This window comes from Chrysoperla carnea, chromosome 3, assembly GCF_905475395.1.
Source record: "Chrysoperla carnea chromosome 3, inChrCarn1.1, whole genome shotgun sequence".
In the NCBI taxonomy this organism is placed as follows: domain Eukaryota; kingdom Metazoa; phylum Arthropoda; class Insecta; order Neuroptera; family Chrysopidae; genus Chrysoperla; species Chrysoperla carnea.
Genome location: NC_058339.1, coordinates 90720324 through 90738611, shown reverse-complemented (window position 1 = coordinate 90738611; position 18288 = coordinate 90720324). Strand labels below are relative to the sequence as shown.

General features: G+C 29.5%; 1 protein-coding gene across 1 annotated transcript in view; it reads left to right on the top strand.

Moving 5' to 3' along the window:
- Window positions 1-9866, top strand: part of LOC123296399 (ecdysone receptor) — a 213806-nt gene extending 203940 nt beyond the window's left edge. The window contains exons 3-8 of the mRNA XM_044877864.1: window positions 5726-5896; window positions 6943-7208; window positions 7283-7414; window positions 8033-8185; window positions 8254-8476; window positions 8673-9866. Of these exons, the coding sequence (XP_044733799.1) occupies window positions 5726-5896; window positions 6943-7208; window positions 7283-7414; window positions 8033-8185; window positions 8254-8476; window positions 8673-8923 (1196 nt within the window). The 3' untranslated portion in view covers window positions 8924-9866. The remainder of the gene's footprint in view (window positions 1-5725; window positions 5897-6942; window positions 7209-7282; window positions 7415-8032; window positions 8186-8253; window positions 8477-8672) is intronic.
- The last annotated feature ends 8422 nt before the right edge of the window (window positions 9867-18288 follow it).

The window sequence follows — 18288 nt, the reverse complement described above, 5'->3', positions numbered from 1 at the left end:
GAGGGGATTCTGTAACATTTCTGAGGTCATTATGGAAATTATTTGGTAGAAATTTTTTTCAGTTTTTAATTGCTTTATACTGTTCCTAGTCTTTACTTAGTTTATACAGCAGTTTTCGGCAATTCTCCCACGCTTGATTTCAAATTACCGTCATTCTGCCACTATTTTTCCATAAAAGAACATGTTGTAACAATAAAATCGGACTTGAATTTATCCGGTTAGGATTCACATTTTTCCTGGTTTGTCCTCAACCCTACTCTCCTTTGAAATCGCCATTAAATTTTGTCTGCCACTACTTTTCCCGGTTTATAAAAAAAGTACGCCTTGACTTATTGTTGCTTCCAGGCAGTTAGGGTCCACTTTTTCGCCAGATTTCTACACCGCCCTCTATCTCGAAAATGGCCGTTCTACCATATATATATGTCCTATGAGAGAAAATGCTCCACATAGACGCAGGAACTTATTTACCACACGGCAGAAAGTTAGGGTTCATGGGCTTTTGGACGCGTCATACCCTAGAATATACCTAAATACGGTAGTTGCCGGATGTCGAATTTGCCATATTACACATAAAAATGTAAAACTATACTTTATAACATGACAAAATTGGAAAGTGAAATTATAAACATTCAAAGATTGCTGCCCATCTCCTTTTAACAAAAAAAAGTTTTATATGAATCCTTATGCTGATATTGGACAATGACGTCACTAACCTACATCTTCTTCTTTGTTTAATTAGAAATTTTAAAAGTTCATATTTTTCGAATTTTTAAAGATTTTCGAAAACCACCTTCACTTTTCTGCCCGTGAAATGAGAATTCTTCACCTGAAGTGATAAAAAAAATTTAGTCAACAAGCCTATTCAAAAAGGAAAGATATATCCGAAGTTTCGATTTCTTAAAATAAACTGTCGTTAATGTTGCCAGCTCTAGCCGTTCTGAAATGACTTTTCAAATACTCCACTTAGCTCTAGACCTAAGACAACACACTAAACTTAAAACTCACTTACTAGGTATTTTATATTTATAAAGTATTGTTTTGTTTGGATTGGAGGATCGAACTAGAGTTGTTTGATGATGACGAGCAACTTACTTACTTCAAGAACCAAACCAAACCAAACCAAAGCTAGTGTAGTGGATGTAATGGATGTAGTCTTCTTAACTCTCAACTTGTTTTTTTCTTTAAATAATAATAATTGTTTAATAAAAAATAACGACTACGCTACGTTACAAAAACAACATTTCTATGCCAACAACAAATAACCAGAATATAATATACGACTTTGTTATTACCCTGTTTTAGTAATTGTACAATAGGGTGGCCGCACCAAGAGTGTTATCCACAAAATAGTGTCAAAAATATTCTTAACTATTCAGCTAAATACGACTAGGTATTTGAAGTGTTCAAAAATAAATAAAATTTTGTCTTAAAGAACATTGCGTTTCCTTTATCTATTGCCAAAACATCCTGTCTAGATCCATCTTCTTTTGGAAGATCAAATCTAAGATGGCCACTACCTACGTTTTAAGTTATCCAGAAACCTTACTTTTTGAACCAGGGATACGCTCTGAAAATAAGTGTTCGAGACTAGTAATGAACACCAAGACCAAAACAAGACTAATTGGACTGTCTTTATCTTACACATTTAGTCTTGAAATTTGGTCTTTCTCTTACATATTGGTCTTGGTCCTTTTATAATTAACTGCCTCTATCTAACATGTTTTGTAATGTGCTTTGATCTTGCTCTTACGCATATGCAAGGCCGATCAAGACTTGCAAGACCAAGACCAATGGAAAAGATAAAGATGCTAAACCCTTAACACTAAGTAGGTTAAACAAATATAGTCAAATTTAGTCTTGGTTTTGGTCTTGGACATCACTATTCTCGAGTTTTGAGTGTCGTCTTGCAGGATCAGCAGGTGATAATAAAAAGTTTCTCAAGTTTTAGTACCTGTAGTGTTTTTGCCAGCTTTTGTTGAGACAGACCTTGGATCTTCTTTGATTGCAATTATCGAAAAGCTTTGCATCTAGCTTATTTCGGACTTGGGAATGGTTTCCATAGCGAAGCCCTTTTAATATAGTTGAAAAGACACTGAAAATTTGAACAAAGAATAAATAACTGGCAAGGACATCCTGTATAAAGTTGACGAACAACTTCTTGTTACAATTTACAAATAGCAGGGTACCGTTGGTTTAGTTTGTTTTATAATACCAGAAGAGAGTGAGTGTTCTTTTACCAATCACTATTACTTTCTGTTCTGTTTTCAAATTATTACATCCTTTTTTCTGTCAATGGGATAGCCACCAAAACCCATTTCCTTTCTAATAACTAACAAAATCTTTATAAAAAAATTAATTAAATAATTGGCAGGGCATCGTTTTTAATTACAGTCTTATTTTTAATTTGAATATGAGACGAATTAGTTTGAATTCGTCTACCTCCAATTTTAACAAAATTAAGGAGGAAGAATACCAGAAGGAAAATTCCCGTTAGCTTTAAAGACAGAAAAGTCGTATTTTACGGGTGGGCAGGCTAAAAACTGTTTAACTCTGCACCTTCAATCAGTTGATGACACTCCAGAACTTTTTTAAAAGTCGAGCATGTTTCTCCAATCACCTGGATCTTTTCTGTACACTTCGAGGAACAAGTACATACCAAAAGAACTAGAAGAAAAAATTTTCATTAACTTGAAAGGCAGAAAAGTCGAATTTCATTGGTTTATTCAAGGTCAGGGGACTTCAAACCTTTCTTAATCTTTTTTCTACACAAAGAAATAAGTACAAATCAAGAAAACCAGAAGAAAAAAATTCCTATTAACTTGAAAGGTAGAAAAGTCGAATTTCACCAGTTTATTAATATTCAAAAGACTAAACCTATCTTTAAGGTCAAGTCCGATCTCCTGGGTCAATTCTTTACACTTTCAAGGAACAAGTACATACCAAGAAAATCAGAAGAAAAAATTCCCATCAACTTGGCAGGTGAAAAAGTTCTTAGCTTGGCATCTTCCATCAGTTGAGTTTTTTAAGAAGTACTTCTGCCCAACTCCCCGGACTTCTTTTGTACACTTCGGAGAACATACCAAGAAAATTAGAAGAAAATAATTTGACCTAAACAAAATTTAAATTGCTTTAAGCTACTTCGGCTAGTAGCTACAGGGGCATTATGACTGGAGTCAAAAGACGAATTTTAGTTAATTTTAGTCTTTCGTAATTAAATAATTACAGAAATCCGATTCCTAGTAGTAATGATTAATTTAATGATAAAAATTTTAATTTCTGTTAATAAAAAATTAGTAGTGTACTGTAAAATTGTAGTATGCTATCCGATCAACCTTAATCCAAAAAAATGATTTGACTAAACTAAGTTGTTTGAGTACTACTGCTTTAGATATTTATCATAATTATAAATATGATGTAGAGTTAGTTAGTTTAGTTACTGCATGCCATGCAAACATACAATTTATGGATATTTTTAGTTTTTAAGTTGTTTCTTGAACGAGTCGCTCCAACGAGAGTGAGACTCACTTTTTATTTTTATTTTTTTATATTCTTTTATAAAGCTATTATTACTTCATCTAATAATCACTACATAGTAATAGTCACTATATCTAACTCACTTGTATACATACCAATCTAAAATATATCGGTCTTATTTTACTTACCTGTATTATGATTATTATTAATAAGTGTATACAAAGTTGTGTTAACTAATTTACAAACATAAAGCAATCATAAAAAAAGTCTGCTATGGAAGAAAAGATTTTATTCAGAAATGTAATACTTTTCATTACATTTCTGAATAAAATCCTTGAACAAACTTGAGATTTTGTATCTATATGGGTGTTAAGATTCTTGGGTGCTTAATCTAACGATAAATTCCGCTGACTTGTTAGTTTTGTGGCAGAGTTTCACCCGTCTGCATTCGCGTTATGAGCATTTTGTTTATGCTCGATTTATAACATTAGCGAATTTCCCTAAGGAAATGGAGTAAAGTACAAAATTTTGAATTTCCCCTAAATAAATTTTTGATCAGTTTTAAGCAATATTTTTGTATTTTTTGATCAGTTTTAAGCAAAAAAGTACTCTTGGGATTTTTTTCTCTAGGCGCTTAGTTTTCGAAATAAAAATGCAATATTCGATGTCAAGAAAAATGTGTTTTTTCAATATCTGAGGGAATTCGATTAGCTAACGCAGCTGCTGCGCTACGAATTTTTTTTTCAAATGGTATAGCTGGTTAAAACTTTTTTTAACTTCATATAATTTTATCTATTTTCGAATTATAGATTTTTTCAACCTATCTGTATTTTCCTAAGTTCTTCAGAAATTGTGAGCATTTCTCTCATCCCGATTGTAAAGGAGTAAAGGTGTTAGCAAAAATATGATATAACAATTTTCGGGCCTGGGTGTACTTTCGTTAATTTAATATAAATCGTACTCAGTAAATTATAAAAACTTGTGCTAGAAATATGGTGAAATTAGTTAAAATGAATTTAATTATTTCTCTCCTCTAATATTTTCACACTCAAACATCATTCAATAATCACGAAATCAAACTATTTTTAATAAGCTAGTGCATTATTATGTAGAGATTTTGATTTACAAAGTTAAAAAATATTAAAGTTGCGAAATAATTGACGCATGTATAGCACGCGTAAGCAAATCTCTCATCACCTGCCTAAAGATTACTGAATGGTTGACGTGGGTTAAGGAAGTTATAATTAATCAGTAGAAGGACCTTGAAATATTAATTCCCAACCAGAAAAAATGTTCCCAGAAATATACTTCTGGCTATTTAAATCAACAATATTTCAATTCTTATGAAAGCACAGAAGTATTGTCAACTGCAGTCGCCCCATAAAAGCATGTTGGACTAGAGACATTGATTAACGAATAGATTTTCATTTAAGGCCGTAGGTATTAGAAGGTCCAAACTAGTTGGAAATACTCTTCCCTTAACAAGGCAATTCTAAAAGTTTCAGACTGTGTGTGGCCCCTTTACATTCTAAGATGCATCTAATTATGCCCAAGGGAATTGCTGACTTCGTTAATCACTCATATAAATTTAACCAGACTATCACGGAAGGAGTTTCGGACGTTGAATTAAAGAAAAATTGTGAATTTGGGTAGAACATTGTTGTAAGTAATTTAGGATGCTCAAAAATTTTCAATCAATAGGATATAATCCTGATGTCGAATTGGCCATGGGTAAAACTATAGATTGATACCATGATAAAATTTAAAAGTGAAATTAAAATTGGTTAAAAAACGAAGAAGTTTCAAGCAATCAATGATTCTTTTAGCAAAACAAATTTTATATGTAATATCTATGGCGATACCCACGTATGGCGTCACTAGTGGGTATATTCCTCTTTGTTTAATTAGGAATTTTAAACGTTCATATCTTGCATACTTGTATAGATTTTTAAAAAACACTTCACTTTTCTATTTTTGAAATGAGAATTCTTCTACTGAACTAATAAAAAAAATTTAGTCCGATCCCGTATTTGATTCTCTTTTATCATTGATAAAATTAAGGAATTGTTTTTACTTTCAAAAACTTAGACTTATATAATTTGAATTATTAAGTCCTAAATAAAATTAATTTCTACCGCAATGTACGGATTCAATCAGCCTGGAAAACGTTTTGCGTATCGCAATAAATTGCGTAGATATACTTACAAACTTGAAATTTTCCGATTTTCATGCAAATTTGTTATTGTTTCAGGAAGGGAAGATTTATCACCACCAAGCAGTCTAAATGGATATAGTGCGGACAGCTGCGATGCGAAAAAGAAAAAAGGACCGGCACCTAGACAGCAGGAAGAATTATGTTTAGTGTGTGGAGACAGGGCTTCAGGGTATCATTATAATGCGCTTACGTGTGAAGGATGTAAAGGTATAAATAATTAACACTTTTGAAGAAACCCCCCCCCCCAGTAGGTTCGATACAATAAAACACCACTAGATAAATTTTTTGAAAACTTTGTTATACTTTAATGTTAATTGCAACGATAAATTATTTGTCTTAGGCAAAATTAATTTACAATCTTGATTTCGAAATATATTCAAAATTAATATAGTAGTTAACAATAATTCAACTACCGTCCACAATGACTGTTCGCAGGTAACTGACTTGTTATTTCATAGTACCCATGACTACATATTAGTCTTTTCCATGGAAACCATGTTCTATTTTTGTTATTTGCGCAACTACTTAAGGATGTACGAACACCTAGACAGTTTTAAATAAAAAGCTTGATTTTTTTTATATTAAGTTGGACTAAATCTAAATCAATTTGAAAATTTTTGGGAGCTTGCCCGAATATTTAAATAAAATAAATGACTTCAAAAGTAAGCATATTTAACATTGGTTTTATGGGAAAAAGGCAGATGGATGATATGTTTTAATAGATTTCTCCAAATCTAGTCGGTGGAACTTAAAAAAAACTCTTTAAATTAAAGAATAATCTTAATAAATAATTGAAAACAAAAAAGTTGTGTCCGACTATTTAAGGATGTTTGAGCACGGTAATGTGGACAAAAATTTTTAAAAATATTTAATTTTAGTTTAATTTTTTTATATAATTTTGGTGGTGAATCATATTATATAATTTGACAATATAAGACTAAAAGTAAGAATTAAATTTGTCGATATCAGAGTAATTTTAAAAATATCGCAAATTGAAAATTTTATTTAAATATTTAGCTTTCGATATTTCGAAAAGCAAGGCAGATATCGAAAAGTTTTACTATTACTATTCGCCAACATTAATGAAGTTATAACAAAATTCATCATTAATGTTGAAAGTAAGGTACAAATAATTTCAACCCTAAATCTAAAATTATCTTGGTGTTCGTACTACCTTAATTGTATTCTTCCAGAAATAACTTTCACAAACACTCACAATACCAAACTCGTTACAATATGCATGAATTTTCTAGGGTTCTTTCGAAGAAGTATTACAAAGAATGCAGTATACCAATGTAAATATGGTAATAATTGTGAAATAGATATGTATATGCGACGTAAATGTCAAGAATGTCGCCTTAAGAAGTGCCTAAATGTTGGAATGCGACCAGAATGTGTTGTACCTGAAGTACAATGTGCTGTTAAACGGAAAGAGAAGAAAGCACAAAAGGAAAAGGATAAACCAAATTCAACAACAAACGGTTCACCAGAAATGATACGAATGGATGGTTCAAATCGGGTAAGTAACCTACCAACGTTTTTAGGAACTCCTAGCCAAAACTTATGAATAACTGTTTGTTTTTATTGTTACAGTTGGATTCGGATAAATTATATTCTGTAAATGGGGCAAAACCTACACCAGAACAGGACGAATTAATACATAGGCTAGTTTACTATCAAGCAGAATACGAGCAACCTTCCGAAGAAGATCTTAAGAAAATCACGGTGAGTCATTAACATTAGGGAATCTCCATTGATACCATTTTCATCACGTTTGATGGTGAAACGTTAGTTCATAGTATTTTATCCCTAAAATTTACAGGGAAACAGATTCAGAAATTTTGGAATTTTGAATCCACTCATTAGGAAAGAACCCCGCCAGCGCGGATAGTTTTACGAATGCACGATAATGCCGCCAGAGGCGAATTTAGGTTTAGGGACGCTGAAATTTAAAAAGTTTAGGCTATTTGTGCGAGAAGGGCGTTGATTTACGATTCAAAAAATTGAGAGGAAAGACGAATTTTTAAGAGTGCCATGTTTATTTACGAAGACAAAAAAACTAGGGAGGAAATACATTTTCTTTGAGGAGTGCGCCACGCAACGGGTAGAGAACGCCAGGTTGATTTACGAAAACGAAAAATAAAAAGAAGGATCTGTATTCTGTTACAATAAATCCGCCGCACCGAAATTATTGTTCAAAATGTTTGGAACTCCAATCGTATCTCGAAAACAAGACTATTTTAAGATGGCCTGAATATCAGACCTCAACCATTAATATCTCGAAAAATTAGTAATCAAGTTTTTTGTTTCCTGTTTTATTAATTGAATTTCATTAAATTTTAGAATCAACCAACCGATTCCGAAGACCCAAGTGATGTACGATTTAGAACGATTACAGAAGTAACGATTTTAACAGTACAATTAATAGTTGAATTTGCAAAACGATTACCTGGTTTCGATAAACTACTTAGGGACGATCAAATTGCATTATTAAAGGTAAGTTTCAATAAATATTCAAAAATTTGTTGTTAATTTTATGGCTAATGTAAAAATTTTCGTTTTAGGCTTGTTCAAGTGAAGTCATGATGTTACGTATGGCTAGGTGCTACGATGCAAAATCCGATTCGATTATGTTTGCAAATAATCAGCCATACACTAGGGATAGTTATTATTTAGCTGGTATGGGGGAAACAGTCGACGATTTACTGCGATTTTGTCGGAATATGTATGCGATGAAGGTCGATAATGCAGAGTATGCTTTATTAACGGCGATTGTTATTTTCTCAGGTAAGTGTTCGAGACACTTTTGTAAAAACCCTTAAGCCTCATGCCATCATTGCTTGCCGTTGATACTCGTGGACTATGTGATTGAAGCCATAACGAGTGGAAATGTTTTGAAGTGATGTTAAAAATGGGCAAAGACGTGTGAGGCATAATTTTAAAAACTATTATGGACGTAATTACATACAAATTTTATTTTCAGAACGGCCTGAAGTGGTAGAAGGTTGGAAAGTAGAAAAAATCCAAGAAATATACTTGGAAGCTCTGAAAGCATACGTGGATAACCGTCGACGGCCGAAACCTGGTCCAATATTTGCAAAATTATTATCCGTACTAACTGAATTGCGAACACTTGGTAATCAAAATTACGAAATGTGTTTCGCACTAAAATTAAAGAATAAAAAATTACCAGCATTTTTGGCTGAAATTTGGGATGTTGATGTGAAATCGTAGTAGTAACCGCACACCGATTTTTAAAACCATGTGATTTTTATTTCCCATCATCAGTGTGAGGTGGTGGGTTTGGGGTCGTCTTAGCAAGCGAGGAAAATTTATGTTTTTCTTTTTAATTTTAGTAAAGTGGGGTATATATTTTATTCAAGTTTTCCTCGAACCTTTTTTGGGCGAAGAAGCAAAAATATTTGTGGGTGAAAAAAACATAATATTATAATGTCACCAATTTCGATGCTGGCTGTGAAATTAAAAAAAAAATGAAGGTATGAAGTGATATATTTAAAAAAAAACAAAAAAAAAACTTAGCGTACATGCGCAGAAGAAACTTTATTAACCAGTGAAATTTAAAAAATTGTTATTTAAAAAAATATAAAAATATATTTAAAATAAGTGTAATAATGTGTAAGGTCCGTCTTCGAAATGAACAAGGATATACTTGGAACTTAATCAAAATTAGCTTGGAGTCATTTATCATGTTCCTCGACCCTTATATGGTTACAGATTACAGATCACCAACCCTTATATGGTTTATTTTGTTGCAAGATCCTAGTTTATCCTTCGTGGAAGACGGGTCTTAATCAGAATAATAATGTTTACAATTATTTATAAAATAACAGACCGTTTTATTTTAATTTTTTAAACTTTCTTTTTTTTTGGCAAACCAAAAAAAAAAAGAAAAATTTTTGTCGCAACATATACTTAAAAAAAAAAATTATATACATTTTAATTATGTAATTGTAAAAGACTGGGTGTAAAAAATTGATATAGTAGCGGTAACAGAGGTGCCTTTCATGCGACGTCGGCAGGGGTGGTGTGCACACGCGTGTCGTAGTGCTACGCCCCCGTAGTGATAATATTACAAAAACACAAAAAAATATTATTAAACACATATAAACAAAATTATATAGAAGAAACGAAAAAAAACAAATTAATAAAAAAGCAGCCGTCCGTTTTATTTTCGAAAAAAATAACAAATGAAAAACACTATTTTTTTTTTATTAAATTTATTGAACCGATTTTTCACCATAAGTTTGAAGTGTACGGTTAAAGTAGTAAAAATGTTACGCTTTTTATTACTTCAACTGTGATTTTCATTTTTTGTACGAAATTTTAGTTTTGTTGTTTAAAATATTTTGTACTTTTAAGGATAATTAACGTCAATTATTAGCAATGCCGAGACGAAAATGGGAGTTTACAATTATATAGTTTGTTTCAAAGTAGGCCGCCATTTTGTTTTTGTAACAAAATTGTTGTCAGGTGTGACAATTAATAAATGTACACATTAATTTTCATTGGAATCCAAATCGGTAAAAATGGCAAAAAAGTAGGACTCAGTTTACTTTATTTTTCTCACAAAGCAAAAACTGATACAGTATCACTGCCCTTCATTTTAATATTGCATGCTACAATATTAGTCTTAAAATGCTATTGTTTGTTTTAACAATATTTTGCTATGAGTCTCTCATTTTCTCCTTCCGTCAAAAATTGCTTATAATTGTCAATTTTTATCCTTTTTATGTCTTTTACATGTTCGAAATAGTTATTTTATCAAAAAAAGCGTTATATTTATGGTAAATTTTTAAATTTTTATCAAAAACACATTCAAAAATCTTGAACCCGAAACGGCAAAAAAAATTGAGTGTACCAAAAATAACCATAAATATGTTAATTACAGTTTTTTGATGGCTTTTCCGCGAGTCCATGTTTATTTGATGTGCCTGATAAAAATTTAAAAAACACAGTTCACCATAGCATTGTCAAAGTCTGATAATGGCACATCCTTCTATTTTATTTCATTATTTTTGAAGTTATACTTCTTTAGGTAACGTGAAAACTACACATTGCAGTTAGTTACAAGTTTTTAACATCATGAAGCTAGTCGATAAACGAAATGTCATTCATAATAGACAAGAACAGTTGTATAGAGGATCAAGTATCATCTATGAACACAATAGATAGATTTAACTGGAGTATGTATTTGTTTACATTATTTATAAATTATTATATTTGTTATTACCGAAGACGTATAACTTCTTACCAGCGTACACACATCCTTTTTTTCTCAAATGAAATAAATACGTACCTACACAAAACTAGGATTGTCTATTTGAAATTAAAAAAATTAATAAATCGTAGAACTTCCTTATAATACCCTTGAATTCTCACCCCCCACAAATATCCCCTCCTTGCTAATACAAGGTGTTCTATAATTTACTGCAGAACTCGAAAAGCTCTTTGCCAAATTTCTATCTGAGGATTAATTTCCGGGCTAATTAATTAAATCAATTAATAAAATTCAATGACAGAGCAGTTAGAAATAGAAGAACATCTTTATCGTAACTGGATGGAGTTAAATAAAAATTTAAAAAAGTGAGATGGATAATTTGATAATCAAAAGCAACGATAAGTACATCCTTATATTTCTAAGTGCTCTGTTATTGGATAAATTTATTAATTGATGTGATTAAATATCTCGGAAATCAGGCCTGTGATCGAAATTTGGTAAAGAACTTTATAAGCTTCTTTAAGAATTCAAGAGTTTTGCAATTATTTGCAGAACACCATGTATAAGAATACAATCTACAAAATATTTTTCCTGTGAAGAAGAAAATTAACTGAAAGTTATTAAAATGAAACTGTTGAAAATTTATTCAAATAAAAATTAAAAAAAGAGAAAAGCTGTTATTGTACTGTGTAAATAGAAAATATATCTTTAAAAGAAAATGGAAAAACCTATCCTAAAAAAATATAATAAAAAGTATTTATAACCAACCATGTGTTTTCGTGTGTTAGAATAGTTGTGAAAATTTTGTATTATTATCGGTTTTATTCGAATAACGTTCGTGATGCCTTTTTAATTATCATAAAAGACAAGGGAAAAATTCGTATTCGATTTTGTAAATTCTAAAAGTTAAATTTGCACAAGAAATCAAATAAGCTTTAGAAATTTGCTGATACGAAGTCGAGTACCTTTTTCTTTATAAAGATCTGGATCTTTGAAAATAAAACCGATGATAATCCATCGCAAAAAAAATAGACGTTTTCATGACGCGCATGCTCCAAACATAATAAATACAAAAAAATTGGAGACAATGTGTGATCATGTGACTGTCACGGAGTATAAAACAAAATTATTTTTAAAACAAAATATAAATATTTTCAAAAAAAGATGTTTTTCTCTGCTGCTAGAAAATAATATATATTTTTCATATTTGTGGAAAAATCAAGAAAAGAAAATATTTTTAAATGTTTCTCCAAAATTCTGTTTTAATATAGCCTACATTTGATTTTGCCATCTATTGCCTTATCTTGGGAAAATATATGGATTAAAAATATAAAAAAAAAATTCCAAAATTTTTAGATATACTCTCTCACACACAAAAATAAATAAAATCGGTCAAAAAAAAAACTCACATACACACAAATAAATTCGTTCAAAAATCTTAGCTTTAAAATCAAAACCACAAAATAAAGGATCTAAATTTTGCAATTATTTTTGTAGTAGCTAAAAATCTCGTCGGATTAATTAATCTAAATTTTTCTCGATTCTCTATTTAAAAAGAAAAAAATATTAAAGACTAAATATTAAGACTTATTATATAAAATAACTTTTTGGATTTAAAAAAATAAATTCGTGTCCTCCCCAAATTTTATGGATAATTTCATTTTTAGTGTGAAATGTATGAAATTTTCCTTTCAAATTCCCCCCACAATTTTTAAATGCGTAATAATTATTATTATTGCGCCACAAATCCCATGAGAAAATTTTATAAGATTAAAAAAAATATATATTTCGTACTTTTTTGGGGTAAAACTTACGTTGGCTATTTTTTGAGATTATAAAAAATCAAAAAATGTTTTAAGAAGTATAAGGGTAATCTTTTTCGGATTCAATTTTCGGAAGGTTTGGGAACAGAAACATGCCAGGGGAAGATTTTGATTATTACGATGAGAATTAGTGTGTTCTGTCGATGATACATTATATACGTGCAAAATTTATGAATTTTTGTTACTTATTTTTGGCCGTTTTTGAGCAATTTTCTCAAATACGCCGAAAGTTATTTTTCTCTGTAGCCCAGTAACTTTATAAATCAGAGTTTTCGTCAAATCTGATAGTTCTGATTTTTTTCAGACTTGTTTATGATGTTGGTCCAACTTTGTCAGAAATAAAACAAAACTGTGAAAATTTCGGCTTTATTTAGATTTACGAGGAGTTGCGAAGAATCATGGTCAAAATTCATTCAGAAAAAAGAGGTAACTATTGGGTCTACAGAGACAATTCTAGTCTCATATTGTAGCAAATTTAGTATACTTCAAAAAACGTACAGTCGAAAACTAGTACTTTAGGGTTACAATCGCCCAAATTTGAAAAAAATCCGAAACTTTCACGATTTTTAATATTTTTGATAAAGTTGCTTTCGGCGATCAAGAACGCCAACTTGGATAATTCATTGAGCCAACATCATAAACAAGTCTGCAAAAAAAATCAGAACTATCGGATTTGACGCAAAGTACCCTGTACTTTCAGGCGACAAAAGTTACTGGACTACTGATAAAGATCCCATATTTGTTTTGATTAATTCAGTAATTGTTTCCAAAAATTGATAAATATGGATCATAGCCAAAAATTATTTCCAGATGAGACGCAAATTTGTCCATCAAACCTCAAAATATAAGCCATACATAAAAGTTTTCACTTCAAAAAAAGAATCTTTTGATAAAGTGTTAAAAAGGAATTTAGAGAATTACAAATTTTTGTAAATGGAAAGAAAAGACGGAGTACAATTATTAAAAAAAAAATTAAAACAGTACGATAATGGATTGTGTTTACACTGCCATCTCTGTGAACTCACGATCACCACGCGCATCTTGCATAATACAAAATGATTTACGTAAAAAACATAAATAAAATATTATTAAACAAATACATAATAATTAATTAATTAATATTAAAACTATCGATATTACTAATTAATATTAATATTAAAATTACGCCATTTAATTATAATATTAAACAAGAAAAAAAATTCATCCATCAGAAAAATACAATCTCATCAATATCCATTTAAGTGTTTGTAATAAATGTCAACTAAAAAAAAAAAAAAGTAAAAAACTTTCTGTAATAAGTGAAGCGTTACCCCATTTTGTTTTGAGAATATCTCAAATAATATATTGATGTCTTTTATTTGCTCGGTTTTCATTGGAAAATTTTTATATACTATTTTTAAAATTTTTTTCGCAATTTTTAGATCACATTATATAGGAAAATAACCAATTTATGCTGTGTGAGCTTGGGTAAGATACATGAATTTATATGGTGGCAAAAATGCTGGAAGTAATTCTGCTCAAACTAGATTTTATTCATATTAACAATCAAATGGCCCAAGATTGATCCTTGAGGATCTCCTTTTGTAATGATTATTAATCATGAATTAAGTCTTTTTTCTTGCTGACTTCATATAAGGCTGATAACTTTAGCAGCTTTATCGATTATCGAGTTTAAAAGGAAAGAAGCATAGCATAAAAGTAGTTTTTACATCACACTGTTTTTTAGCATGTCTACATGTCACTGCCAACAATTTTTAATTAATTAATAATCGTCCTTTGTAATTTATATTTAAAGCTTCCATTTTTCTGTTAGACGAAACTATTTTCAAAGTCAAGCGACATTTTAGAATATCCATTATTTTCTGCAAGATATTTTTTTTGGCGATCAGAGATAGCTTGAGATAATTTTGAGCAAAAATAATTATGATATTCTTATATTCGCTTTAATTCTGTTTCAAATATACTTTATATCTGTATTCTTAGGATCAATTTACATGATAGGAGAGAAAAGTTTTCAAAAATACGAGATAAAACAATATACTGCCAAAAAAGCAATGATTCCAAAAAGCCTTGGTCGTAAGCTTAGGTAAGGTCAATTGTGGTTTTTTCGCTCATGTCATGTAATAGATATCTGTTTAACTTCAGCCACATATAGTGACCTAAAATTTTCAGTTTTAAACATTTGTTAAATTATTGCCGCAACAAAACTAACCTCTAAAAGTAATTCAACAAATTCAAATTGGTGAAATATAGAGATAAGGATCGTAAAAATACGTTAAATAGCTCTTTGGATTCGAAATGATGTCTAGAAAAATCTGCCAGGCGCGTATTTTAGCACATAAAAAATGTGTAAAATTATAAACAAGCAAAAATGAAAGGAAAAGACTTTCGTTTTTCGCCAATTTCATAAAATATTTAAGCAATTTTAAAAAAAGATTCTTAAACAGGAGGAAATTTACAATAAAGAAACCCCCACTCCTGGAAATCTATCTTCATTATTTATAATTTTTAAATTGTTGTAATAGCGTCAAAAATGAGTACGTCACGCTAAATAAATTTTTTAAGGTATTCAATATTAATTTAAAAATTTGAAAAAATTATAGTGTATTCCGAACACTTTAAAGAATGTATTAGCGATGACGTTAAATTAAAATTATAAATAATGGAAGTAGACTTCCCCAAGTGGGAGTGTTTTATTGAAAATTTCCTCCTCTTAAAGAATATTTTTAAAATTTCGTAAATATTACTTTATGAAATATTGGCGAAATATCTACATTGTTTTCATCTTACGAGCTATCATTCGTATTTTTACGGCCATTATCCTAAATTGATTTAGTAATCAATTTGAACTTGTTTACTAAACTTAAGGTTGTTCGAAGACGAGCTATACGTAGATATTTCAAAAAAAAATCCTTTCAAAGGGTTTCATAAAAAAATTTAAGGCTTTTAAAATTAATTTTTTAGTGTTAATTTAGTGTTTATCTGTGTTATAAATACAAAAAATCTGCCTAATATGTGATTGATTGTGTGTAATTTCGTTCAAGACTTAGCTTAATACAAACAAAACTAATAAATAATCGATCAGATTCGCGGACCCACAAAAATGGGGGAAAAATATGGTGCCTGTTACGATACTTAATTGCATCATAACCTAAAAATAAGTAATAAACACAAACAAAAACTTTTAAGTAAATTTACTGCCATCTTTTAAAATCGTGTTTTTCGATCAAAAATCATTTTTTCATGTTTAGATAAAAAAAACTTAGTGGTTAAATGTTATAGCGAATTAGTGGACTTTAAAAAAACATAAAAGATTTTATATGATTTTTTTGTGTGACGGTAACGCTTCCTTATTATGACACATTTTTTTACTTATATGTAATTATTAGGTTATGTTCACATAATTATTTTCTTTTTGTACATTAAACGGGATCACATGACTGTTTTTAATAATATTGCATTATGGGAGGAAGAAAATAAAACGATTTTTTTCTACCGAAATGAATGCTTTAACGAATATTTAATGGTTTTGAGGTGTTTGTGTCGTTTTATTTTTACCAATTACATCGTTTTAAAGTAATCAAGACGGCATTTTTATAATTATTTTTAAAATGGTGGGAAAAATTGTTAAAAATAAAACGACCCTTATTTATAAAAGAATGAAGGGAATTCGATTCGTTTTATAAGGGAAAATTTTTGATAATTCAAGTTAAATAAAATACAAATTTTTAAATAATTTAGTAAAATAAAACCCATTTAGAAAACTTAAATTTTAAGAACTTTATAATACTTTTTTGAAGTACTCTGACGTAAAAAAAAAAACACAAAGCAAGAATTTTAGATTTTGTATTAATTATTAAAACAAAACTACAGCAAAAAAAACAATCGATTTAATTAAAATTCTAACCTTAAAAACAAGTACTGTTCGAAAAAAAAAAAAACAAATTCTAGATAAAGACTATAAATAAAATGAGAGGGGTAAACTGCAAAAACTTTTTATACAATATTAGTAACTGTAGGTACAATGAAAATAAATTAAGTCTGGAAATTCCTATATTTCGAATGAAGTTTTTGGCTTTTAAAACCACAAAATTGAAAAAAAAAAATTAAGATTGTTTTTTATTTTCTATTACCATATATTATTTTCCACATTCATGTAAAAAAATTTTTCCAAATTAAAACTTATTTTCATTGTACTATAAATAGACTGATGAAAATATAAATGAAATGTCTCGGTGCTTTTTAAAAAAATTGATGAAGATTCTCAAGGTTTTTGTGCAATGTGTGAAAAAATTTTCCCATCATTGTGTAAAAAAAAATAAATTGTTTTAGTAATTTTCTTTTTTAGTTTTAATTTAAAAAAAATTTTTTAGACCTGATTTAGTGCAAATTTTTTATTATTTAGAACAATTTAACTTATTTAGTAAATTCAAAATTAGATATTTTTTATTAAACAAAAATGTTCCCCTTCTTCTAGCCCTTACCCCCTAAAAATTTTAAGTGGAATCATTTTTTGTGAAATTCTTTGTAAATAAATTTCTTATCTAAAAAATTGATGGGAAAATTTAAATTTTTGTATAAATTATGTTTTAGTGGTTATTTAGCTTAAAAGGTACCGAAAATTTTTGAGAGCACAGAAAGCAGCACGGTCGATGAATGATGTTTATAGTAAATTTTTTTGTAATATATTATCATTGTAAAACGTAAGTTAAATTTCGTAATTATTTTTTATTTGGGATTATGAAAAATCCCAATTGAAAAACTTTCCACATCCTTTTCTGTAAGTGTAAATTATACTGGGAAAAAACAAAAAGAAAATGGCCAGTGTGCAATCGTACTTTTTTTGACAAGTTTACAACTTTTAATATAATATTTAATTTTTAATCACTTTAAAATGTTGTGCATGATAATAGTTGACGTTTAAAACATAACCTCAAAGTTAATTGTGACAGCTTAAATAAATTTAAAATTGATAATTTTCAGACTATCAAAGCTGTTCTTGCGGTTAAATTTTATTATATTTTTGCCGAATTTTACCTATATTTTTTCATATATTTATACTAAGTTTAATACCAACAAAATTTTAGTAAAGGTGCTTATAAAATCACCTAATTAGTCCATTTTCGGTTGTCCGTCTGTCTGTCTATCCGTCTGTTCTGCTTTCTGTCGGCACGATAACTGAAAAACGAAAAAAGGAATCAAGCTGTAATTTTTACAGCGTGCTCAGGGCGTAAAAAGTGAGGTCGAGTTCGTAAATGAGCAACGGATTTTGGATCCGTAGGATTCGATTAGGAACTAAAAGTCCAAATGCAACAAATATTTCTTATAAAAATATAAACAACTTTTGTTTCAAACATTTTTTCGTAAACATAACTGTTTACCCGTGAGGGCGCAAATTATATAGTATGTAATATATGGGAATATCAGTTGTGTGTGTCATATGGATGTATGTTTGGCACACACATAATTGTTTGTTATCACATGTTACTTTATAATTTTGACTCTGTAATTCAAGTAACTATATTTTAGAGCAGCTT